We start from the raw sequence: 24,308 nt of genomic DNA, 5'->3' as shown, positions 1-24,308 counted from the left end.
ATTCTGTGAAACATGGCAGATAGCTGGGGGTGAGGAGAAGGTGGTAGACCACAGACAGGATATAACTTTATTTTGAATAGAGCTTGTCTTGCGTACAAACTAAATCCCCCCCCAAAGTAGTACAGAGATAAACACTGCCAGAAAAAGAAAGTAATTGAGTTATAGGGGCAAACACAAGGGCGATGTTTTCAAATTAGAGAAAATGAGCCTAGCCCTCAATCTTTGCACACATAACCTCTACGCATCTCTACAAACGTGGGGTATAAGTACTCATCTTTGGCATCAGCCCCACGAACCACCTCCATCTTAAGTCCTGTCGTGAATTCAACCCATCTGGCACTCTCCAGCAAGCAACCAGTTTTTTGTTCCTGCTTAGCAGGTCCCCTCTGAAGGTGGCCTCACCCTGCCTGCATTCACCCTTTCTTCCCGGGGTGCCTCCTCCACAGCAGACCCTGGCTTTTGGCGCCCCACGACAGAACTTTGTCCATTTCTGAAGTGCCACTTTCTCGCGCAGTGGACGTCTCCTTCCCCCTGCAGCACGCACCACCGCAGCTTCTGTCAGGAGTCCTGGTACCTTCCTTCACCATAAAACTGCCCTCTGCTTTTAGCAGGCCCCTTCCTCCCCCCCCCCCCGCCACCCCCGGCCCCGCGCCTCCGACCTCTCCTCGGGCAGGCAGGCCCCCTCGACCGCCCGCTCCGCAGCTGGCTTGCACCCGGCTGGGCCAACCCGGGGTGGGGGGTAGGGGGGGACCCAAGTTTCCCCCCCCACCACCCCGGATGCCCCATCTCCCGCATCTGTGGCTCCCTCCCCTCCCCCACTGCCCCTCCCCCGCCTTCCCAAGTCTCTGGGACTAATAATCTGGCTTTGCTGACATGCTCTGGTAGCTGTGCCTATCGGGCAACTCCCAGGATGCACTCTTCGCTCCTCCCTGGCACCCCCTCAGCCTTGCCCACCCTCTCCTGGTACTTCCCCAGCCCTCCCCCTTCTTCCCCCCCCCCCCCAACCTCCTTCCCTTTTATTTTATTTTATTTATTTATTTATTTTTTGGAGCGCCCCTCCCAGGCCCGCTCTTCCTCAGGCCGATTCCCTCCGGGCCCTCCCTTCCCCCGCCATGCCTGCGGCCCGGCTCCCCCCCCACCCCCCCGGCCCGCCGCCCTCGGGGCGCCCCCAGCCCCGGCCCCCGAGGGCGCCCCCGCCTCGCCGCCCCCCTCCGCGTCCCGCCGGGTTCCCCCCCCCTCCTCCTCCTCCTCCTCCCCCCCCGGCTCCTCCCTTCCCCAACCCCCTCCCCCGACCTCTTTCCTCGGCTCCTCACTCACCCCGTTTCCTCAGCCCCGGAGCCCCCTTACCCTCGCCCCCTCCCCCCTTCGGGGCGCTCTCCCCCCGCCCCGTGCCCGGGCGACCCCCGCCCCGCTCCCCACGGGCTGCTGGGGGTGGCGATGTCACTCACTCTCCTCAGCCCCCTCAGAGCCGCCTCCTCCTCCTCAGCGGGGCCCGGGCCGGACTGGGGCCGTGGGGGGAGGGGAGGCGGCTCCCTCAGGTGGCCACTGACAGGAGGAGGGAGGGAGGGAGGGGAGGGGAGGGAGGGAGGGAGGAGGGGGCTGCGCGCGCAGGGAGACCCGCCTCGCGCCGGGCTCCCCCCCGCCCCCTCGCGCCGCCCCGCGCCGCGCGCCGCCGGCGGCGCGGGACTCCCAGGGTGGCGCGCGCGCCACCAACCGTCACCTCCTCGGGACGCTTTTCCCGCCCACCCCGGTTGCTAGGCAGATTTTGACAAACTTGCGTCTCCACCCGCCTCCTGGGCAGCCTCCTTTTTTTTTTTTTTTTTGTGAGAGACAATACTGACACCGACGGCACCCAATGAAAACCTGGGGTTACTAAGCTGGTCAGCCAATCGGAGCCGAAGCCAGCCTTTGACCCGCCCCCGTACTAAGCGGTAAGGAGAAAGGGGCGGTGCTTCGCTTTGACCGACGGGCGAGCAGGCCAATAAAACTCGGGGAGCGCTCGGTGGGTGGGGGAACGGAAGCCAATGCGCGCTGCGGGCACACAGGAAGGAGGCGGGGCCGGCGGGCTGCGGCCGGGCTGAGCGGGACTCGGCCGCGCTCCCCGCCCCCCTGCCCGGGCACCGCGGCCGGGAGGGGGCGGCCGCCGCCCGGCGCCGAGGCCGCCTGAGGTGATGAGCGACCGCGGGGAGGGGCCGGAGCCGGAGCGGCGCGGAGGGGGCCCCGGCCCTTATCCGCCCGCGCAGGCCGGCCTGGGGGCCTCCGATAGGGGCCGGCGGCGGGGTCGCTTCCCCCGGCCGTGAGGGGAAGGCCCCGAGCTGCCCCCCCGCAGGCGGCGGGGCGAGGCGGGAGCGGGCGGCCGCGGGGTGGGCGCAGCGGCGGGCGGTCGCGGCAGGTCCCGGCAAGCCGGCGGGGGCCGCGGCGTCCGTGACTCATCCCCGCTTCCTCCTCAGATCTAGGCCAGGGGTGCTCAGACGTTCTCGTGCCACCGGCCACACCTCTGACAGGGCCGCGATACCATCTCGCTGCGAGGCTGCGCACAGGCGCGTTAACCCTTCGGCTCCAGCCCCGCCGCCGCCGCCCTCGCTGGAGCCGGTGCACGGTCTTGTCACAGGTAAGATGACCCCACCGTCCGCCTGGGCCGGCCAGCAGGTGGGGGAAAAAGAAAAAAAGGAACAAGCGAATTAATAAACTACCTTCCCTCAGTCCCTGTGGCAGCTGGAACAACTTGCGTTCATACAAAAAAATAAAACTTTCCAGCAAGCGGCTTGCGACCTACCTTCGGTCTGTGACACACAAGGCTCAGGACTGCTTTTTCAGTATTTGTAGACGCCTGTCATTGAGCTTGTTCTTTTTTAAAAAAATTACTTAGGTGAGGACAACTTTATAGAAGTAAAGTGACAAGAACAGCGCTTTATTTTTAATGCTAATACCAGTCTTTCGTCAGTTAATTTACACATAAAACTGACATGGCTCATTACAGGATTAGATGCGTCTTTATATCAGGTTGTTTGGGTGTTCGTTTCAAATGAGTAGAAATGAGATAATACTTTTTAAATTATTTTCATTCATAATCTTCATGTTTAATAAGCATAAATCGGTATCCTTCCCATTTTACTGAGCCAGGGAAGTGAAAGCCGAAGACATCTAACAAAAGCTTTTGCAAGATGAGTAGCAGAACTAGAGCTGGAATCGAGGTCTCATCGTTTCCCATCCAGAGAGAACTTGCTCCAGGACAGAACAGTGCCCCTGGAGTGTGTTCTGCCTACGATCAGGAAAAGTCCAGTGCATTCAACTTTTTCTAGGCGTTTTCCACTCTAGATTAAAGATTAAACACAATTTTTTTCCCAATATAGTTTTAAAGTACCTTCCCCCAACCTCTGTACAAACCAATTTTAGCTAGAGCTGATCAAGGGTTAATAGCATAATTCACTTATAACTACTTGTTATTCTGGTTAATGCACTAAACACTAAAAGCCACTGGCTTCACCTCAGGCCATTCAAACCTTTATAGTTAACTACTAAGGAGGAGAGATCCTTCTGAAGTGATGCTTTAATCCACACAGCAGCACACACAAATATGTGCATTTTGGTTTTCAACTTACTTCACGTACTGTGTTGGTCAGAAGAGTTTCAAAGCAGATTTAGCACAAGATGCATTTTATTACCTAGCAGTTGGGTAAACTTATTTCCAGAACTTTGTGAAGAACTTTTTCTTGTTCCGATTTATCAGAATTTTACTGAAGTGACAGTAAGAGGTAGCAGTTCCAATAGCTCTAGCAAGCAGTGGGAGATCTTTTGTTCATTTTACTTTGCAAGCATGCTAAGAAGTTAAATGTAATAAGCTAAGCTATGGCAAAAATACTTTACTGATACAGAAAACTTACTGTAGCCTGTGCATGCAGCTGGCTGGTATCTTACAAAGTTAGCTATGTCATGTCACAAACCTCTATGCAGTCAGATACAAAGTGTGCGTTAAGGTGAAAAATCAGGTGGACGTTTCAATCAGGAAATTCTGGTTCTTGTTCCCAGGCAGGAGCCCTCAACCACAGCACAAGAATGCCAACTCCAGGCACATCAGTGACCTAATCCAGCTCCATGCATGTCCCCTCACCACCCCCTGCAGGTAGCCTCAATGCTCGTCATGCATCGACTTGCATGTGTAGTCTGTGGCTTCCCGCCCTTCTGCCCCAAAGCCAGGAGTGCCTTAAACAACTTTTTAACACAGGTCTGGGCGATGCGGCAAGTCCCTGTTGCCACATAAAATATATCTCTAAGTAGGCAGAATTACCTGCAGGTTAACTAAAGGAATTAGTATTCTACAAACTGCTAGAAGTAAAATTAAACTTTATTTAAAAATTCTTCTAATATAGAAAACGAGAGGAAACAAAGGCAACAAACTAATGCCCACAGTTCCATCTCATTACATGAGTTACTGTATTTACAGCCTCAGAAAGGAGCACTGACAGAAGGTACACGTCCTGCTAATTATGGAGAACTACAAACAACAATACATTGTACAAACCTGACATAACATTTAAGGGTCATTGCAGGAAACAATTAAATACACTTGCTAAGACAGACAGCAGAAGAGCACAGACAGGTGTTAATTTATCCTGACTTCACCAAGTGTTCTGTACAGCCTAAACTACCGATTTGATTTCCTTCTCACTCAAGAGTTCTCAGCTGCGGCAAGAATTGCCATACATTACGATAACAGGTTCATTTAGCATGATTTGGAGATGTCGGCAATCTGTAAGATAAAATGTGACATTACTGAACCTTTTCTATTATAACTTTACTTTCTGAAGAATTTGGAAAAACTGAATAAAATCAAAGTGGTGAAACAACATGGAATAAATTGTGCTGAACTCATGTGTCCATAGGCAGCATAACAACTTAAGGCCCTCATGTTTTGTCAGTGTTAATTTTTTGCTCATGGCTTCACAGTGAGTGCACGTATGGAATGACAGGGGATGAAGGTTTTGTTTTAATTCCCCTGCCCCAAAATTGAGCTAGATTTCCTGGGTATGTGGGCCTTCCTGATGTTCATACTGTAGGAAATGAAATACAACAGGCAAACACTGTTCTTCAGACTGTGTTCTCTATACATATATAAGTTTTTACACTATCTACAAAACAGTGATTAGATGCTTCTGTTTAAGTTCTTGCTACTCATTTAAAAATACTAGAGGAAAAAACTGTACAGTTTTCTAAATTACATCTTTAGAAGAATAATTTTTTTTTTAGAAGTTCATAAAAGACTTCATGTTTGTTTCTATAGAGAATTAAATGATAGGATAAGGAAGATTAGAAATATGTTGTTCAAATCAAGTTAGACAGACCAAGCACTTAACAGAACATTATTTGTAAACGGTAAACTTCTAGTTTTCTTTTCAACTTTACATACGCATTCAAAAATTAGGAAGAACTTCAGTTATGAGGTCCTTGTTTTAGTCTCTGCTACATACAAAAGATACTGAAAAGCAAGAACTATTAAATAATTTAATATACAAGTGTAGTTAAAAAGCACTGTACATTGTAACAAATGTACATTGAATTTTAGAGATAGAAAATCACCAAGTTATTTTCAAATTTACATGATCTGTGAAATCTTGTAATGGCAAGAGGACATGGGAAACAACAGTAGAGTTCTGAACTCCACAGGGCTGTGGGATAGTTAATGCCTCAACTCAACAACTGCAACCAAGTGCCAAAGGAAAAAAAAAAAATCCAGGTGAAGCTATCTTGTCACAGAAACTGGGAATCCCCAGGTTGTTCTTCCTGACTTTTCAAGTTCAGCCACCGTATTTAGTGAGTGGTTCCTATTAAGAACCTGAGAGCACTTAAATCAGAAGCAAGCAGGCAGCCTTTCCCTTAAGTACTTCCTTCCCTCCTGAGAACAGACTGGCAAGGGATTTGAACTACAAAGCAGCCTAGTTCGCGCAGAAGTATTGACAGTGAGAAGCCAGAAAATTGCCACTGCAAACCATTTCCCCGTAACACACAATCTTAGCTCTGCAAGTCCCTGAGCTGAAAGATAAGGTCAAGGAGATGCATCTACCTGAAGGAGCACTAGTAGACATCTTGCTTGCTGCAAAATGTTTTTCTTAAACTAAGCCCAAATCACAGCACTCTAAATTTTTTTGTTTGTTTAAACTTCGCCTTATAGAAGCAGCACTTTTTGGCTAACATTTAAATGAATTTATTATAGTTACCGTGGACATAAATAGACTCAGATTAGACAAAGACAACAAAAGGGATGGATTATCAAAATCTGCTAGAGTGCCATTCTGAACTACATTGGTACTATCTTTTTCAGTTACTAGACATTCTCCAGCTGCTCTCACTTCAAACTTAAGAGCACCATCAAGAAAATGGCCATTGTACTTAGATGCTTACAAAGGAGCTGAATTCTTGCAACTGCTCAGTGACTTACTGAGGGTCTTCAAGGGAAGGGAAGGGCCAAAAAGAAACAGTTTCCCATACCAAAGGGAGGTTGGTGGATGTTTAAAAAGAAAAGGAAGAACTTAAAAATAGTCCATGGGGTACCAACGTTCGTTCCTAAGGTGGGATTTACCTAAATCATTCCTGATCAAAACCAAGCATACAACAGCTGTTTAGCCTATGAAATTGTTCCGTCTCTAATGGACAGATGCCTGCAGCACCAGCGGTCCAGCGGTCTTGGAGACCAGCAGTGGAACGAGCATGAAGCAACCCTCTCTTGGCTGCAGTTGGGGCCACGCAAGCAGTGTGCTGCCACCGAGGCTGCTGGTGTGGAGACAGGCTTCTGCCCCAGTGCTGTGAGCCCGGCAGCTTCCATGGGAAGGCCGTAGCATGCTGACCATCAGTTCTGCAATTCAAAGAAACAAGCCATCTAGGATAGAGCTGTATTTGGGACAGACTGCAAGAGCCAGGTGGCAGACAAGAAATACTCCATCTCAAAGAATGAGACTGGCAAGTGATATGGAACAATTTCCATCTGCACAAGTCTAACAGAAGCATGGATTCTCCCTATATTTGATATATCAAAATACTCTGCCAGCTAACAGACCTCACAGATTTCTTTCCTATTCTTGGAGTTCTTAAGGAACACACAGGACCTTAAACTGCATTGGTGTTTTGTTCTTGCAAACCCAATAATAAGACTCTCTTTACACTGATGCGGAGGCCACATTTTCCCTGTTGGGGATTTAACAAGGCCTAAAATTCACATGGCTTTTGCAAGAGTAAATTTCTGAGAACAAGAGCTAAATAAGCATTGCATGTTCAGTAGAGGAAGCGTAAAATCCTATTTTGATACTTGGACAAGTACTTGTCCCTTTAATATCATTCAATGGTTCAGACTGAGGGGTTTGGATTATAAAGAGCAAGTGTCTATGTGACCTATTGCTAGACAAGGGACAAGATTTTTGAGAAAGAATAGCCATTAAAGATGGGCTTCACAGTATTCCTTTTAGAATAATTTCTGAAAGTTTGAGGGGTCAAATATTTCCTCTTAAATATTCTCCTCTTCTCTCTCAAAGAAAAGAAGCAATTACAGAAAGCCCTACTTTGTCTAGCAGATTCTTCTCCCCTCCCCCTTTTAAGATGGGAGATAAATATGCAGAGCTACTAACAGAGAAAAACAGCTTTATTTGACCCCATGAACCTCCCAAGCTTTACATCACACTACAACGGACTGGCACAAATCCTTGCTATAAAGCTGCTGATGCTTCAAGGAATTAGCAATTCCCATACTGTTTTCTGTAGAATAAACTTGGGACATGTCTCTCCTGTTTTGAGACAGCTGCGGAGGCACAGGCAAATGCAGTGAGACTTCACAGCTGCAGAGTTCAAAAACAAATGAGATAAAACAAGAAAACTAACATAGAAAAGTTTGGAAACTTAAGATTTTGCCAAATGCAAGACTATGGTTTAATTTTTATCCTAAGCCTCTCACTCATATCATATCTGGGTTGTAACAACACAGTTTAACACTCACATTAATAATTTGTAAAAATCATTAAGGCACAGATGCTGCCTTGCCTTGGTGAGGCTGCAGTGAAGATGCAAAAAGCGGCTTCCCGCTTGCTTGGCCTATGTTAGAACTAGATAGGAGGACAAGAAATTTCCTCCTCAGGTACAAATCACCACAAAGTAGCAGGGATGGAGAGCGCTGTGGTTCTGCCTTACCCTATGGGGGACTGGGCATCAAAGCAGGGAGGTAGAGGGAAGACCCACATAGGGGTGAAGTGGTGGCACATACTATCAGATTCATGGGCCTGGGTTAATCCAGGACATGGAATCTGCTCCGCTCAGCCTGGAGGCAACCCAGAAGAACCCAACACATTCCCATGTCTGCAAATACCCCACCCATCAGAACTCAAATCTCACTGATCTCATTGTTTCCCTCATTGCAAGGCTACAAACAGCACTGGCAATGACTTACAGACAATGAGAAGGAAAGACTATTACCTCAGAAAACAAATTTTGAATTGTTGGGCACCCTGTAATCAATCATGATTTAATCCAATTGTTCCCAGGAGTGGAAGGGCACAGAAAAAATTAAAAAGGGCATGCATCGTACTTCAGGGAAGGTTTAAATATTAGAGTACAATTGGTATGCCAAAGTCCCCTCAATTTTCTGTGACAATTTCTAAAAAGCAGGTATCTAACCAATTTAAGGAACAAGTGTCCTTTGGACTAAACCTTAATTCTCAATAAGAGGAAAGCAGGTTAAAACCAGAAGGTATATATACACTAGCTGTATATTCACACACATTATGTAAAAGCAGCTTAAAATGCCCTTCTCACTTTGCAAGTCTATGAAATGTATGTTTTCCTTACGCAATCCGTTTCCTACAAGGCCCTCGCTAGAAGAGGAATATGCTGGCTTTTCTTTGAAGAAAAGATTTTGCATGAATTTTTCTTTTTTGGCTTTTTCTTTTTCCTTTTTTTTTTTTTTTTTTAAACACATTGTCCTGATAGTTATACTGTTTCACAGGAGACTGGCCAGGCTGGTGGTGGGTCCATTCTGTGCCTGGAACTGTACAGGAGGTGGTCCATCTGTCCACTGAAAGATAACAAACAACATGAAAATCCTACAGCCACTACCTGGGGAAGGGAGGAATCAGAGCAAGGCCAGAGGAAGGAGCTCACCACACATTTACTACATTGAGATAATTAAAGATTTCATCATGGGAAGTTGAGTATCAGGTCCGACTTTGTTTTACATGCCTGGAGTTCACATCCCTTGAACAGCATTTCACTCAAGCTGCAGCTACTCCACATGCCCATCATTTCAAACCTAGCTGACTACTCTGCCGAATCCAGGATAAATAATAACCAAATGAAAACATTTCCTGTTCTTACAGGTAAAAGTTTGACAGTCCAAACAAGGGAAACGATGACTTGCACAAATGATGCTATGAAAGACAGGGCCAAAATTTAGATGTGCTTTTTTGAACCTATTATGCACTATAGCTATAGCATTTCCACATAGTAAGTCTCTGGTCCTCAACCATTTTGGTACTGAAGTATTTTCCTTTCACATTGGTCAAAAGTCTTCTGAAATTGGCAGGTTTTATATCTGTTTCTTAAGCCTCTTCCCCCACCCTCATTTTTAACTTGGTGTGCATAAACCAGCAATGGAAAGTAAGAGAGCGGCTCAGGTCTCCGACCGATGCCTGCCTGTGGACTCATTTAGAGAGAGAGGTGCCTGGCTGTGGGCATCTCAACACGGGCCGCATCTCAAACGTTTTCATTCCCACAAGTCTCTCAAGATCCCTTTGCAAGCAATGCAATCTAACAGCTTCTTCCTTTTGGCCTTCCCTCTACCCTCCCACCAATCCCCTGCCTTTCTTTTCCCAAAAGGAAAATGTTTTGAAAAGGACTTTGAGTTCCTGACATCGCAAATTCATACATCATAACATCTGGATCTTATTTCAGTCTAAGAGAGTAAATTATCTTAAGCCCTTGCTCTGAGTTCCAGCTTTGGAGAGCATTCTGTACTTTTAGAATGTCGGAAGTGTTTCTGATAGGAACAACATCGACATCTGAGGTCCTAAGAAAATTGTACCATACGGCATTGGCTATATAGATATAAAATGGGATATTAACTGGAAATTCAGAGAGGTATACAACAAGATTTATATGTAAACAGAGAAAACTTAGAAATGTTAGAATATCAATTGAAGCTGTATTTTCAGCAGTGTGCAACACAGCATTCCCCAGAACAAGGTGGACTGGATGACCTAACCATGAAAATTAAACCCAAGTACCTAGAAAGTTTCTTACTTTCAAAAGTAATAGTTGTCACCTAAATGAACTGGCTACTTGCTACAAAAGCCATTAAAAAAACAAACTCTGGAGAACCAAGAAAAGAAAACATGTTTAAGAGACAAAGACCTTACTCACCAAATAACCTTTATAAGAGTTAACTAATTAATTGAGTCACACTTCCTTTTCCTGTTATCAGTCCAGTTTAAATACTAGGAAGTACACTGAATTTTGGCAACTTACTGAGAAGTGTGCTTGGCAGATGAAAGTATAGTAAAGGAAAGCAAAGCACGTTATTTTGCCTCAAAAATGCTGCATAACTGCAAGATGAAGACTGCTTACCGTGATTAGATTGTGTTCTGGAAGACTGCACGCTTCAATGTGATCTTGAAGGAGCTGCTGTGAGAAGTTTTGATGCATCTGTGCCGCTTCATGTGCATCCATAGCATTTCCACAGGCTTTGTTCAGATCTGAAAGACGAGAGCATCATCGTCTGCTCACAAAGAAACACTGTTTATATTTGTTTTTAACTGACCAGCTAGTTTATCTGAAGAGACAGTTCTGCTGTATATTTGGTGACTGAATCACTTAAAACAGCCAATCTGCCAAAGTCATCTTACTTTGGAAGAATCAAAACCCCCTTAAAAAAAACGAGGGGCATGTGGAGACCCTAGCCCAATACCATTGGCAGTGCATGCTGCAGGATCTGTTATTTCAGTTTCCAACTACTAAAAACAGTAGTTCTAAAAGGAGGAGGCCACCTCCTAACTCCAGTAAAAGCCCCTGTGCAGTTTGTTTGGTCTTTTTAGTTTGCAGCACCATCTAGTGGGAACGAGAAAGACTCGCGGGTTTCTCACTGCAGCTCTGCAGTTTGTCACAAGGATGGGTTTGCAGAGGTCAAGCAATACTTTTGTTGCAAGTCCTCACTTTTGTAGGGCTTCAAGAAACCTGATGCTTTACATAAGGTGAATGCTGGTCCTCGTGTCATGTTTTCTGTGAGATTTACTCACATGTATTAGCTCAATTGGTGATAAGACTGGTAACTAATTAAGCATCACAATTTCAGCTAAAAGTTTTAAGCAGCACAGTGTGGTAGGGGCTGAAACACTGCACCTTCTATAGATGGATGTACGTTTGCACAGCAGATCCACAGCGCCTTGTCTCCTGCCAGTTCTGTGCTTTCCGCGCAAGAAACTTCAGAAAGAGGCTGCTAATTCCAAAGAACCATCACATGCACTTTCTTTTTGCATCATCCTAAGTTTGCCTCCCTTAAGAGCAAGGTCTAGCTTCTGCCTCAGATACCCACCATCTTATGCACAACCAATTCTGTTACTTCATATGAAGCATCTTGTCTTCCAGAGTAGATAGTTCTATACAAAAAGCTTGAATTCAGAGCAGAATGGAAACTGGCACCTCTCACTGCTTGTGAGGTGCTGGATACTACAGTAGGCAACAGCAGCTGAACACAAGATGGTATTTCATCTACAACAGATTTATCATCACCTACCACCAACACATTTGGTATGTGAACTACCATTTTGAAACGAATGAAAAAAGTATTTCAGTTGCCTGGAAGCAGTTTTGTTGCAAAGGCAGCAGCAAAGCAGGAGAACATAAGCCTGGCCCACAGTGCTCAATGAATAGCACAATGCTTATAGTAAACATGACAATTTAATATAAATTGAAGCTGCGGGGTAAGTTCTTGGAAAAAGGGTAGAGTTACAGCTTTATTTTCTAGTGAAAGCAAATCAATTGCAGCATTAATGTTGACTGTCTGCCAAGAAGCTAGTCAATATTTGAACAAAGCATCCAGGGGCCTATGTAAGTCAGATTAAACAATATTTATGTATGATGTGATATAATAGTTGTCTTGTTATTTATTAAAGCTCATACACAGAAGCAAAGCCTAAGTGAAACTTAATCAAATGTTTACTACAACAGGAACTGCAGTCAAAGCAAAGCACAGCAGTAGCAGAATAGACGCTGCACGGGTGTGAACTGGAAACCTTTCCAAACAGCGACCAATTGAGCCCTGTTTCACAACCTGCCTTCCAGCCATGGCAAGAGGAACCCGTCTGCCACCCCAGCATTAGCCACATGGGGATGCTAGAGCGCTACATGGTGCTCCCCACCCAAGGTGCTTTACAGTCTACTCGAACAAGTGACTAGAGTAGCTGACAGTGATGCTATAGCTGCAGCCAAAATGGGTTGTTGACAGGCTTGAAGATCCATAAACGCAAAGAACCATCTTGCACATCTATTGGTATTTTGTAAATCCATGGATTCTTTTGTTTTGTTTTCTGGTGAGTACTAGCATTGACAAACATCCCCACACCCAGTTCCCACCTATTATTAACAGGCTCTTTGCTGCTTGTTTTAAATACAACACCTTTTCCTAACTTACCTCTCAACAGAGCTGAAGACCACAGCTGCACAGACATATCTGGTATCTTGCTTGCAAGCTGCATGGCTGGTACTACCATATTATTACTTTCCTGGTGAAGAGCAGATATCAAGATAAGATGGATATTTTCTTTTTTCTGCTTGTGATTATATATTATATATAGGAGATGTGATATTTGTGACCTGAAGTTTGTCTACTTGAATCGGTATTGCTGACGTGTTCTAGCTAACAAGTGGAAGTGTTTAAAAGGACAATAACCCAAACATATAATCTAAAGATTTTGCTATGTCCTAGGAATTACGGTGTCTATGTTGTGCAAGATCATAGAAATATTTCATGCGTGCTGGCATAGGGTGAGAATTAAAAAGAGGTTGTATACACAATTCCTTCCAAAACAGTCCAGTTGAGTGATGTTATTTCTCCTTTATTCTGCTCCTTTTTTCAAGTGATTTCAGGCATTATAGAAATACACAGTTCTAGAATAGGCTTCAAATACTACCACTTTGTTAGTGTTACTAAATGTGGAAACTGTAACAAGAGAATTATGCAAGTCAATGAGTTACCAGCTTTCAATGGGATACCAATAAACAAGCATTCTTAAATAAAATTAACTTAAAACCTCTTCATTTTCTTTGGCAAATGAAAAATCAAACATTTACAGTAGTAATACCAGAGACAGTAAAGGCTTACCCTGTGATTCCCTAATACATAGAATATATGACCCAGGAGTACAAGAGAACATGCTGTTAATCGATTCAAGTCTTCTGCATTTGACATTTTCAGTGTCTCTCGCAAAAATCGTCTACCAAAATAGAACAAAAATAAAGTGTCCTTTAAAAGAAAATCTACTCTCCTTTCAACATGTAAGAATCATCATTAAGAACAGAAACAATCCAGTCAGCAAATACTAGGACTCAGGGATAAATGTGTCCTGTAGGTGACCTTAAACAAAACACTTCATTCCCATACCTCAGCTTTCTTGTAACTAAAATCACTATGATACAGATCCCTCCTTTGAAAAGCTTTTGTTTCAGATGTACCACTGGAGAACACTGCACAAGTATCATTATTAATGTTCAAAACTGTAAAGAGATTTAAAACAAACAGTTTTATGGTATTTGCTCTAAGTAAAACAGAAGACTGACTAAATCCATATGGAGAATATCTGGGAGGTTTGAAAACAAGGCCTCTGGGTTTCCGTTTTTATTTTAAAAAGCTTGATTTATTTTCTCCTTTTTTTCTCCCACCTTCCAAGTGCACTGATTTATACTCACTTTGCCTCATTGTATCTTCCTTGAAAGAAGGAGAACAGACCTCGGATGTAGAAAGCTGCTGCTCGAAGACAGTGAGAGCTACGGACGGACAAAGCAATGCATTTAAATTTATGCATTGTACAGTGATATAATGGATTACAGATAGCTTTCTAGGAATTTGCCTAACAATCCAATCCCCAAACAAAACATTTTATTTAATGCATGGTCAGAACTTCTGCCTTGAAAATAAGTTGATCATTTGTTTTGTTTTCTGTTCTTTTAAAAAAGCATGCTACAAATCCAGTGTTACCATCACCAAAGCAACATCAGCATGTAGAAAGCTTCTGGAACTCTCACCTCACAGGAAAATTATGGTCTGGATTTATCCTTTCCAATAAACTGTAAAGCTGTGAAGTGGAGGGAATAAAAAAAAAATTAGTGTTTCTCACATATATAAGCAATCAGTATTTCTCACATATATAAGCTTACACTACTGACAGCAAGTGTTTTACAGGAAAGGCATATAAAATCCAAGTGGCGCAGCTTACTGTAAACACTAAGTTTACTTGTACTGGTTAGATCCCAGAGCAAACATTCCAACATTAGGAGTTAGTATCTTTAAGAAGTTACTATAAAATGTTAATATTTCTGCAGAAAGCTTTTTAATAGCCATGTTTAGCTGAACTGTTCAGGACCCAAATGTCATACCAGAAATCAACTAAGCAAAAAATGGTTAACTTTGTTATCAGCTTACAGCCTCTTCACAAGAGATCTGCAAGTACATCTCTGAAAAGTTACTATCGAGATATCAGACAAGTCATATAAAGAATGCATACAACTATATTTTTGTATTAACATTTGCATCAAATACACTACTGAAAAAAAAAAAGAGCACACAATTGCATATATCTATTCCTGGATGAACATTTAGTTACGTCTTGCTAAATTTGAATGTAATCTAATAAAACTCTAAATAGATGGTAACTGAAGTGAACAGGTTAACTGAGTAAGTTAAGATGACAAACTTAACAACACACTGCTTTAAGAATTTGGTTTTCACTCCCATTGCCATAGAAAATTCTCTGTATAATCCAGAATACTCTACTCTGGTGTTTTGCAGCTAAGCCAAGTGATACTACTGGCATCTTCAGTGTTATTTGACGCTAACCTGATTAACGAGCTGGCTGGCCAGACAAGGCACCATTATTGCAAAACGCACAAAAAAAGAATAATCCAAGCACAGTAGCCTGCTTCTTTCTAAGACAGTTCTGATTTTTAAAACTACAGACAGAAACCAGAAAGCAGCTTACCTCTTGATGCCGGTTGCCTTCCCTGATGTATACACTGGCTAAGTTTGTCACAATAAATGCCCACAGTTCTTGGTGTGTAGTGAGCTAAAATAAACAATACACCAATAGCACAGTATAAATATTTTCGCATCTAACCCTGAATTAGTTCACCCTATCTTTTCCTCCTAATATGTAACAAATGGAAAAAATCACAGATTTGGTGCCTGATATGAGCTATTAATAGGTCCTCTGACCTGAACCATCTTCAGCATAGAGAAAACTGAAATGATGCAAGCCCTTTAATCCAATTCCTTTCACTTAACATCGAGGGCTACACAAACCCATACAGAAAGTGGCAACATTAGGGCAGTTGGAGAGTTTATAAGAGCCCTCTTTCTGAATCTGTATTTCCACTTCCCAAAGAAACTCTGTGGCAACCTATTGAGCTCAGTACATCACACAACAATCCTGACTTATCAGTGTGCGTAAATACCTGGTGAGAGGGTGTAAAGAAAATGGATCCTGACTCTTCTCAGCGGTGCCCAATGAAAGGACAAGAGGCAAGGAGCATAAATTGAAATACGGGAAATTCCATTTAAACAGAAGAGAAAGCTTTTTTACTTATGTTCATCCTTTACTTATGATTGCCCTTATGTAAGGGTGATCAAATGCTGGAACAGGTTAGCCATGCAGGTTGTGGAATCTCCATCCTTGGAAATATTCAAAACCCGACTGGACAGAGACCTGAGCAACCTGCTCTAGCTGCCCCTTTGAGTGGAGGTGTAGTGGGGGGGTCCTTTCCAACCTCAACCATTGTGTGATTCTATGACTCAAAAAACAATTTTAAGGTAGCTCACACAGCAACTGCAGCAAGTCCATTTCCACACTGAACAGCCAGAGTAATTAGTTTAGGAATCAAATCTTACCCTCAATGCTGTCGTAAACTGTGCTTCCGCATTGTCCATGCAATTAACAGAAATGCAGTAGAGCCCCTGTAGAAGACAGGATAATTCTGAAGTTAAATATTATAGTACAGCTATAGCAAGCCTAGAACACAAGGAAGAAAGGCATCCACATAGATAGATATCTTAGAACATTAGTAGGGGAAAAAAAATTTAACCGACGGGTCTTGTTTTTCCCAGAACCAAACAAAATAAAAGTTTTATACATGAGTATGCCATTTTGAAGCTGTTTGTAAAGGCTAGTTTCTCAAAAAAAAAAAAAAAAAACACACTCTTAACTTTTTATAACATCCCCTTACCCAGGTCCCATATTATACTGTCTCAAACATGCACTGTCTAAATCATGTGCATTTATCTTGCATATTAGTTATTACTATGCTAGAGTCTGCTTTTTTTAAAAGCAGATTTAAGTATTTAACAGTTAATGATAGGTGCTAGCCCCCACAGGATAAGCAGTCATTGAACTAGACCTCATTGCTCAGCAGGAAATCTGCATCTTTACATTCTCATTAGTTACTGGTGACTGCTCAGTATGAATCTTACGTATAGTTCTACAAAGAGTCAAACTTTACTATCAATCATATACACTTACCAATAGAGTATGCAGCTGGGCAGCATGATTAGAAAACAGTCTGGGAGACTGCTGGCAGAGCTGACAGACTTGTGAAATCTGTTAGAAAAAAATAGTATTTCTTTTAAAAAACTTTATTCTTCATTTTATTTAATGAGCTATATCCATGTACTTGCATCATACAAGACATTCAACACATCTCCTCAATGATTGGTTCAAGAATTCATTGAACTATGCTTCTTAGTTAAGACCAGAGGCTATACTTGCCTCAAGCTGAGGTACACACATTGCTCCACACATACTTTCCCAAACGGACACACATGCTCTACTATCTGCTTTGTAGCAGCTCCACCATACGGTGGCACCACCTGCAAGTAAAGTCACAGATCTCTTTAAAAACACTCAAATTCAAGTTGGCATGAAAGAGAAAAACTGGAATCAAAACCTTCCAAAGGACTTTGGGTATTTGTTTGTAAAGAGTATTACAAGCCATAACCAATGACAGGCTAATTTTTCCTTCGAGAACATTGATGGGAAGGTTTAAAACAATACAGCAATTCCATAGTACATCTTATAAATAAAAGGCAGACAAACAGGAACTAAAAGATGACTGGGAGGACAGAACGTTAGAGAACACTATCCCCCTCCTTCCTTCCCCAAAGTTAAATACGGCTGCACAGACTTGGAAGGCTTTGGGAGTGGGAAGATAAAAGAAGGGAACCTCAAAAATGGAGAAGTAATTGGATGAGATAGGAACACTAGGAGGAAGTAAAAGAAAGGGGAAGAGTTAAGGGCCACCCCCAGTCATGAATCTGAGCTACAGGAAGATACCAGTGTCAGAACATGAAGAAGGATCAGGAAGAACGTGTTAGTTTCAGCCACTGACGAATTATTGCTGACTCCATAAGCAGATCTGCTGTTCTTAAATGAAACATGGGAGGAAGCTAATTCCATAGCTTCAGGACTGCAGCATCCTGAGCACTGTCAGGCCTGACTGTATCAGTTAGTAGTTTAGCACTGCTGGAACTGCCACCTGAGCCCCAGTCATACATGAATTTCCCATATTTTAAAAATTATTTTCACAGATATTCATGAACAGGGAGATGATCAAAACCCCTTTACCTCTTGCAATGCTGTGGCTTTGTGTCCAGTGACAAGCCGACACATGATAATGTGTTCCAACAAAATAACTTGGAAAGATGACAGGATAGGACTGCAGTCCAACACTGAAGAGGGGAAACAAAGATAATTCAAGAAGTTAAGACAACATTAACCTCCTAACCATATAGCTGTTACTGTACCTAGCTAGCCTCCTGAACTGCAGGTGGTTTAGCACAATAACTCCTGTGTAGAAATCTAGTGATGTCTTTTGCTGAATCATCCAGTGTCAAAGCAGTCAGCAAACTGCCCACCTCCTTCTCCATATACCACGGGAAGGATGGCACAGGTTTTATAACAACTGATTCCTGAATTAAGAGTTGAGTCTGAGCACCAGTTCAGGAAGAACTCTTTGGAAACATATGCTCATTTTGGAGGAGCGGAAACTTGGATAACCAAAGGCATGCAAAATCAGATATATAGCAAGAAAATGCATGCATTTACTACCTAATTTACCAAATTACAAACATCCTCCCCATCTCCATTGCTGGATTCAAAATTAAAATAACAATCCAGTTTCAGAACAGAGCAAAATTCTTAGATGCAGCAGAAATAGGCTACAAACAAGATTCCCCCCCCCTTTAAATTAGCACCAACTAATGGAGTCTTGCAACATCAGCTAAACTCTAATCCTTAACCTTACTTTTTAGCTTCTCTAGCTGCATGAGTGCTTTGTCTGTGTACTTCTGAGCCTTCTCCAGGTACCCTGCTTGCATGGAATGCATCACTGTCACCTGCCGGAAGATGAGGAAAGATTACAAAAAATTATCTTTGCAAAAAGGCAGGCTTTGGGGGTCCAGATACCTTCTTAATTTGCAGCTTTTTTAATTGAATTTTGACATCAATTAGAACTACAACCATCTTCAAGACGTAGAGCAGCTAGTTTCAGAAATGTAAAGTCAGAATTGCTCCTGTGTTGGTAAAAATAAGCCATCGTGGCTCTAAATCATAAGAGTTGATTTGATGCTATTTGGCTTAGATACTAATAGGGTAATATTCCAGTTTCCGGGCTTCTTGTACAGTTCCTTCAAACACCGACACCACTGAAAGCAGTGGTCTCACAGATGCCATGGTAGCATTACTTACTTAAGTGTAACATAAAGCAGCATATGGTCTGCAGAATTTTCATCTCTGCTGATTATAAGCAATTTTTAACCAATTCCTCATTGATTAGCAATACACATTAAGTAAAACAAAACTGCTCACCAGGTATACAAGCACACACATGTGTTCCTTGGGCAGCCAGTGAAAGAGATCAGCGGGGTTGCTGGGTAGAATTTCATCATCATGCAGAGTAGATATGGTCTGGATACACTGCTGAAGCTGTTTTAGACATGGCTTCACACTTTTCACCTGTGAAAGATGATTCACAGACATAACTGCTGTATCTCAGATAGCAAACCGATGAAAATTTATTTAGCTCAGAAAACATGCCAGGCAACACACAATCCCCATTTTCAATAACTTAGTTAATACATAAATCACTATACCAGCACGACAAAACAGTGATTACTTTAGGTCTGTTACAGGATTAACAATAATCGACCCTTAATACTTGCATATAAGATCAATGAACACTCAAAACAGTTTTCAAAACCATACAGAGAGCCCCTTGTCTCCACAGGCATCACGTGCAAAGGAAGAGTGGCTGCCATAATTATACGTGTACCAAACTAAGCCTTTGCTCGGGTAAGAAGAAATGAATGTCCTATTGTAGCATATTTTCTTTTCTCACTCTCCATTTTGTATGTGATTAAAATCACACAGAAATTAAGTTCATTAACAAAAGGCAAGGCCCAGCAAAAGAAAAACCCCAGAAATTACCTCGGTGTAATAATTAGCTACTTTCAAGGCAGTAGTCTTTCCCCAGTTCTCATAACATGGGAACTACGAAGCCGCACAACTCACACGTACCTGCCCAGCATCCAGGTAATGCGTCACCTGCAGAACTAAGAAGAATACGCGTAACGACTCTTTCTGGATGGGGTTTCCTTGCCAATTTTCAACTATCTGCCCACAGAGGGTAAGGAGAGGGTGCACTTCCTGCAGCTTCCGTTCCATTAGAAGAAGCTATTATTTAAAATAAAAATTCATTATATTTTGTGCTCAAGAAACAATTTTAACACTCAGAGAACCACAGCAGAGCCTCAGGTAAGTTGATCTATTATTTAAGTAAAAATGGACTTAAAGGCACCCATTTGAAAGACCACCAGGCTTTTTACATGACTGATTTTTCATCCTTAATTAAAAGTTCTCAGATGACAATTTGCAGTTGTCCTTTTTCCTTCCAGAAAACACATATTTGTCATAATTAATAAAGGAAATAAAGCTCTATTCACAAGAATTTCACATAGCAAAGGAATCCTGCTGTCTTAGGGCTTATTTCATAAGTATTTCAATACTGTGCTTGCCTACATGAACAAAGCAGAGTATATAAAGCATAGATAAGCATGCAAAATACCTTAAACAAAAAACCTACAGCTGGGCCGATCATATTCTATTGCTCTGTAACCTGTTTTATACTAGTTAAGCAAGTAAGTATTTTATTAGAAAAGTATATCCAACTTACCATCCCTTTGCTCAGCAGAAATAGTGCTCTGAAATAAAACAAAACTGTTATACAAGCACACAAAGTTACCCAAACCATGACTGTACATAAAACCCCTGAGGAAAAACGTGTGCTATTCTCCATTTCAAGGGCACTAGTCAAAACAGATTAAGGAACCTGCCACAGAAAGCAAATTTAAAAGGTAGATGGAACAGTCCAATCATTGTGCCAGGAATTAAAATCTGAGCCTCAGGTTTGTAGCTAAGATGTGAACAATTCCAATTACTGTAATTTCTGAGGCCAAAGCTAGGCTACCAGGAAAATGTTTGTTGAGAAGAGAGTAAAAGTTCAGTTTGAAAAAAAAAAAAAAAAAAAAAGCAGAGAGTCTTAATGAACAGTACTGAGTTTAACAGAAAAAATGGAAGAGCTATGTATAAGAGAAATTCTCAGATCTACGAGCAGACCCCGAAATAGTGGTCTGCCTGCAAAGCCCATGTAGCAATCACAAGGCACATCTCTAAATAAAACCAGAGCAAACCAAAATATTTTCTGTAGGAGGGGGGAAAAAAAAAGTGTAAGGAACCTACCGGGTATACTCTGATCCCACCACCCGAGCATATTCTGCTCCAACTCCTAGAAGGTCACATGCAGATACTAAGTCTTTTTCAAGTGTATGTAGTTGCTGAAAGAAAAGGGAGGAAAAAAAGCCATAATGGGTCAGCATTCTCATAGTGAACTCGCTTAGCAATTTTTTTTAATTGAATTACTCCTGTGCTTTACATGAGATACAAAGTATCCAACTGGAACATGTAAAATGTATCACCTGAACTTAGACCCATTTGCCAGGAACATTTGGCATTCTCAAAAAGGAAAAAAAAAGTCTTTCTTTTCTTTCTACCTCAGGTAGAAAGCCAAAAAACGGTAGACCATACAGTGAGGCTGTGAGACATATAGGCCCCTCTGCTCAAGCAAAAGCCAAAAAGGAAATACCACACAGAAAAGAAATCAGTAAAGAATGTCAAGCTTTGAGGAAGGATCTATTCAAAGGCACTGAGAAAAAAACATTTAAGCTCCTTGCGAGTACTCAGGCATTAACTCATTGCAGAGTAAACATTTGTCCTTTAATCGATAGGAAAGTAAGGTTCTCCATGTTTCAGTGTTCCTAAACTATACAAAGGAGCTCAGCAATTCCTCTTCAAGGAAGTCAGCCTGCTTGTTTAAGCTCATCAGGAAGGGAGAGGAAGACAAGTACGGGAGACCATTAAGACAATCTTCAAAGATAAAATTACTTGCTAACTATCTCTCTGATGAAAAGTACCTCTACAGAGCAATTAACTCCCTCAGCTCTTGTGTCAAACAGCTTAAGGCTCCTTAGGAACCTTTCCTGTCTTCTACAAAAGCAGCAGAAAAATGGCATAACCTGAAAAAAACAGGGAATAGTTTGTCAGCAATAATCTGCTCCTCCTACTGATCATCAGTTTTCTGGATATGGTCTCCATCTTAACAATTTGGGTCACTCAGGAAAAGTAGCACTTTAAGAACAGTCTAGCAATGTATCACTATTTCACAGCACGAATTCTTCTTCTTTTGTTTCTGCATTAATACCAGTGATTGCAAACAAGAGACACTCAAGCTCTTTTTCCTTCCAAAAAGTACAAAAGCAATCGCTTTTTAAGAACTATACAGATGTTTTCCCAGCCACAGGGTATCAGCATAAATCACTTACTGCAAGTTGAAAAAGTAGTCTACAGTGCCAGTACGGAGTCTGCTGCGAGATCTGAATGGCTTTGCGTAACAGAGGCTTTGCTGTATCCACTGAATTCTGAAACGGAAACACACATCCTAGTCAACATAAAAAAAACAGGCTACCAGGAACTTTCATCACTAAGAACACTTAAACAAGATGCGTTCTGCGCTGATCCCCATTTAAAGTCTGCTAAACAAAGAACCTTAAAACAAGTAAAGCAACATAAACAAATATTCGACATGCAGAACCATACACCTAAAACTGACTCAAAGTTTGCTTAGAAGTATTAGCTGATCAACTCCTTTGTTTGCTACTCTCTCACACACAGGAAAAAATGCATATTAGAAAAGGCAAGGATTTGTTTTATGGAAAGAAAAGACCAATTAAAGCTTTCCTAGAGAAAAAGAATAGATATAATCAAGGAACACAACAGAAGCCTCAGAAAACTTTCTATTCCCTTCTCCCCCCCCCCCCCCCACTTCCTAAATTAGCCTGTCACGGGCTAATTAGCCTAGTAAGGGCTAAAGAAATACTCTGGCGAAGTAAACTTCCTTTGCTATGGAAGACGAACGTTGCAAGGGCAGAGGCAACTGCAAGAATGAAAAAATAAGTCTTTCAGATTTACATTGTAGCGCTCTATAGTTACACTGCACCCGAGCTCTAAAGATTTGGTAAATCCTACCATCAATAGTTACATATTACTCTAAGATCAAAGCAGTAAGATTAGAAGCAGCCCTTCAGCCCCAAGATCAGACAGCCCACGATTGACACTTTCTGAACTGCCCTCAGCGCACTCACCTCCTGACAATACAGTTCAGACAGAAGGCTCGCTGCCTCAAACTTAACATCTTCAAACTGGGGAATCTAGCAGCAGAGTTAAGTAAATATTAAGCATCGCCTGCAACACAGCAACACTCCAACATCCCAAAAATCCTTAATACAGGATGAGCACTCAGAAAACAACCCACAACTGCGGAAGCACGTTAAAAATGCTGGCCAAATCCCCATCCCCAGGGCCAGGCTCTTATTTGCAGAGGTGTTTTGTATCAGCGCCCACGCTGCAAAAGCGAGTCGGCCAGGCAGCAACGCTCTCCTTCCAGGCAGCTGGGAAAAGGATACTTGCTGCGATATCAACCACTGCAAGAGAAGACAGCGGGTTAGTGTACGCGTATCACAGTCCGGCCCCTCTGACAGGGCCCCCCAGCCCCCCGGGGCCAGCCCCACGCGGGCCCGCGGCCGCTCACCGCCTTCTCCAGGTGCCCGCGGGCCTGGTCGCCGTTGCGGGTGTGGTGGTAGAGGACGGAGCCGAGCTGGAGGTGGGTGCGGGCCTCCATGCGGGCCGGGGGCTTGCGGGGCAGCACGGCCTGCAGGCAGTGCACGCAGAGCCGCACCTTGGGCGGGCTCGACGTACGGAAGTGCTCGGCCAGGCCCAGCAGCGCCAGGTACCACGACTCGCCCCCGGCCGCGCCGCCACCGCCCGACCCTGACCCCGACCCCGGGCCGGGCCCACCGCCGCCGCCACCGCTGCCGCCGCCGCTGCCTCCTCCTCCTCCTCCGCTGCCGCCACCGCCGCCGCCGCCACCTCCTCCTCCGCCGCCGCCGCCGCCACCCCCTTCCCCGGAGCCCGCCGCGCCGCCCGCCGCCTGCTGCGGCTGCTGCTGCTGAGGCGGCGGCTGCTGCTGAGGGGCCGCGCCGGCCGCCGAGCCCGCGGCGCCCGCCGCCACCGCCGCCATCTCAGGGCCGCCGCGACAACACGGGCGGAGGGGGGGGGAGGGGGAGGGGGAGAGAAAGGGGGCGGGGCGCCGCGCGGCGCCGCGCGCACAGGCGGCCGGGATATGGAGTCCGCCGCGGCCGCCGCCCGGCGCGGGGGCGCCTGGGAGATGGAGTCCTCCCGCCAGAGGTGGGGGCGGGCGTCCCGCGCGACGCGCGCGCGGAGGCTGATGGGAAACGGCGTCCTTTTCCCCCCCCCCACTTCCTTCCTTCCTCCCTCCTCGAGCAACGCGAGAGGCGGCGGCGAGAGTGAGACTCCGCGCGCAGGGGTTCATGGGAGTTGTAGTCCTCCCCCCCTCGGGCCCTGCAGGGGGTCGAGAGGGGCGGGTGGTGGGGGACAGCCCCTCAT

At 44.0% G+C, this 24,308-nt stretch overlaps 2 protein-coding genes and 1 long non-coding RNA gene across 14 annotated transcripts in view; 1 reads left to right on the top strand and 2 right to left on the bottom strand.

Annotated features, from left to right (window-relative positions):
* The window catches only part of GATAD2A (GATA zinc finger domain containing 2A), a 70,037-nt gene extending 68,413 nt beyond the window's left edge, over positions 1–1,624 (bottom strand). For 6 of the 12 annotated variants that reach the window (XM_068920346.1, XM_068920351.1, XM_068920360.1 and 3 more), the window contains exon 1: positions 1,449–1,624. The gene's annotated coding sequence lies outside the window, so the exon portion shown is untranslated. The remainder of the gene's footprint in view (positions 1–1,448) is intronic. The other 6 variants (XM_068920357.1, XM_068920369.1, XM_068920352.1 and 3 more) reach the window with 1 other exon arrangement.
* Positions 1,625–2,033: 409 nt separating this feature from the next.
* On the top strand, positions 2,034–13,283 carry LOC138062380 (uncharacterized). The gene is made up of 4 exons (XR_011136433.1): positions 2,034–2,168; positions 2,451–2,611; positions 12,199–12,560; positions 12,672–13,283. It is a non-coding gene; the product is annotated as an uncharacterized lncRNA (long non-coding RNA).
* On the bottom strand, positions 5,489–23,922 carry MAU2 (MAU2 sister chromatid cohesion factor). The gene is made up of 19 exons (XM_009687622.2): positions 23,434–23,922; positions 23,309–23,326; positions 22,988–23,053; positions 22,169–22,264; positions 21,030–21,124; positions 20,464–20,491; positions 19,809–19,964; positions 19,101–19,247; positions 18,538–18,628; positions 17,859–17,962; positions 16,758–16,835; positions 16,130–16,195; positions 15,225–15,308; positions 14,272–14,321; positions 13,936–14,013; positions 13,352–13,463; positions 12,662–12,752; positions 10,600–10,727; positions 5,489–9,052 (listed from the first exon to the last, which is right to left on the bottom strand). Exons 1-19 carry the CDS (start codon positions 23,920–23,922, stop codon positions 8,978–8,980), a joined length of 2,052 nt encoding a protein of 683 aa, XP_009685917.2. The 3' UTR covers positions 5,489–8,977.
* Between the last annotated feature and the right edge of the window lie 386 nt (positions 23,923–24,308).

Source organism: Struthio camelus, chromosome 26 (genome assembly GCF_040807025.1).
Source record: "Struthio camelus isolate bStrCam1 chromosome 26, bStrCam1.hap1, whole genome shotgun sequence".
In the NCBI taxonomy this organism is placed as follows: Eukaryota; Metazoa; Chordata; class Aves; order Struthioniformes; family Struthionidae; genus Struthio; species Struthio camelus.
This window is presented reverse-complemented; position numbering and strand designations above follow the sequence as displayed.

What these genes read in the sequence shown, in the direction of transcription:
- MAU2 (XM_009687622.2), bottom strand. Translation starts at nt 23,922, where the DNA reads ATGGCGGCGGTGGCGGCGGGCGCCGCGGGCTCGGCGGCCGGCGCGGCC. An exon ending in TGTGTGTGCTTGTATACCTG is followed by an intron (nt 18,629 to 19,100) that starts GTGAGCAGTTTT and finishes ATCTTCCGGCAG; the next exon opens with GTGACAGTGATGCATTCCAT. An exon ending in AAGCCACAGCATTGCAAGAG is followed by an intron (nt 16,836 to 17,858) that starts GTAAAGGGGTTT and finishes TTTTTCTAACAG; the next exon opens with ATTTCACAAGTCTGTCAGCT.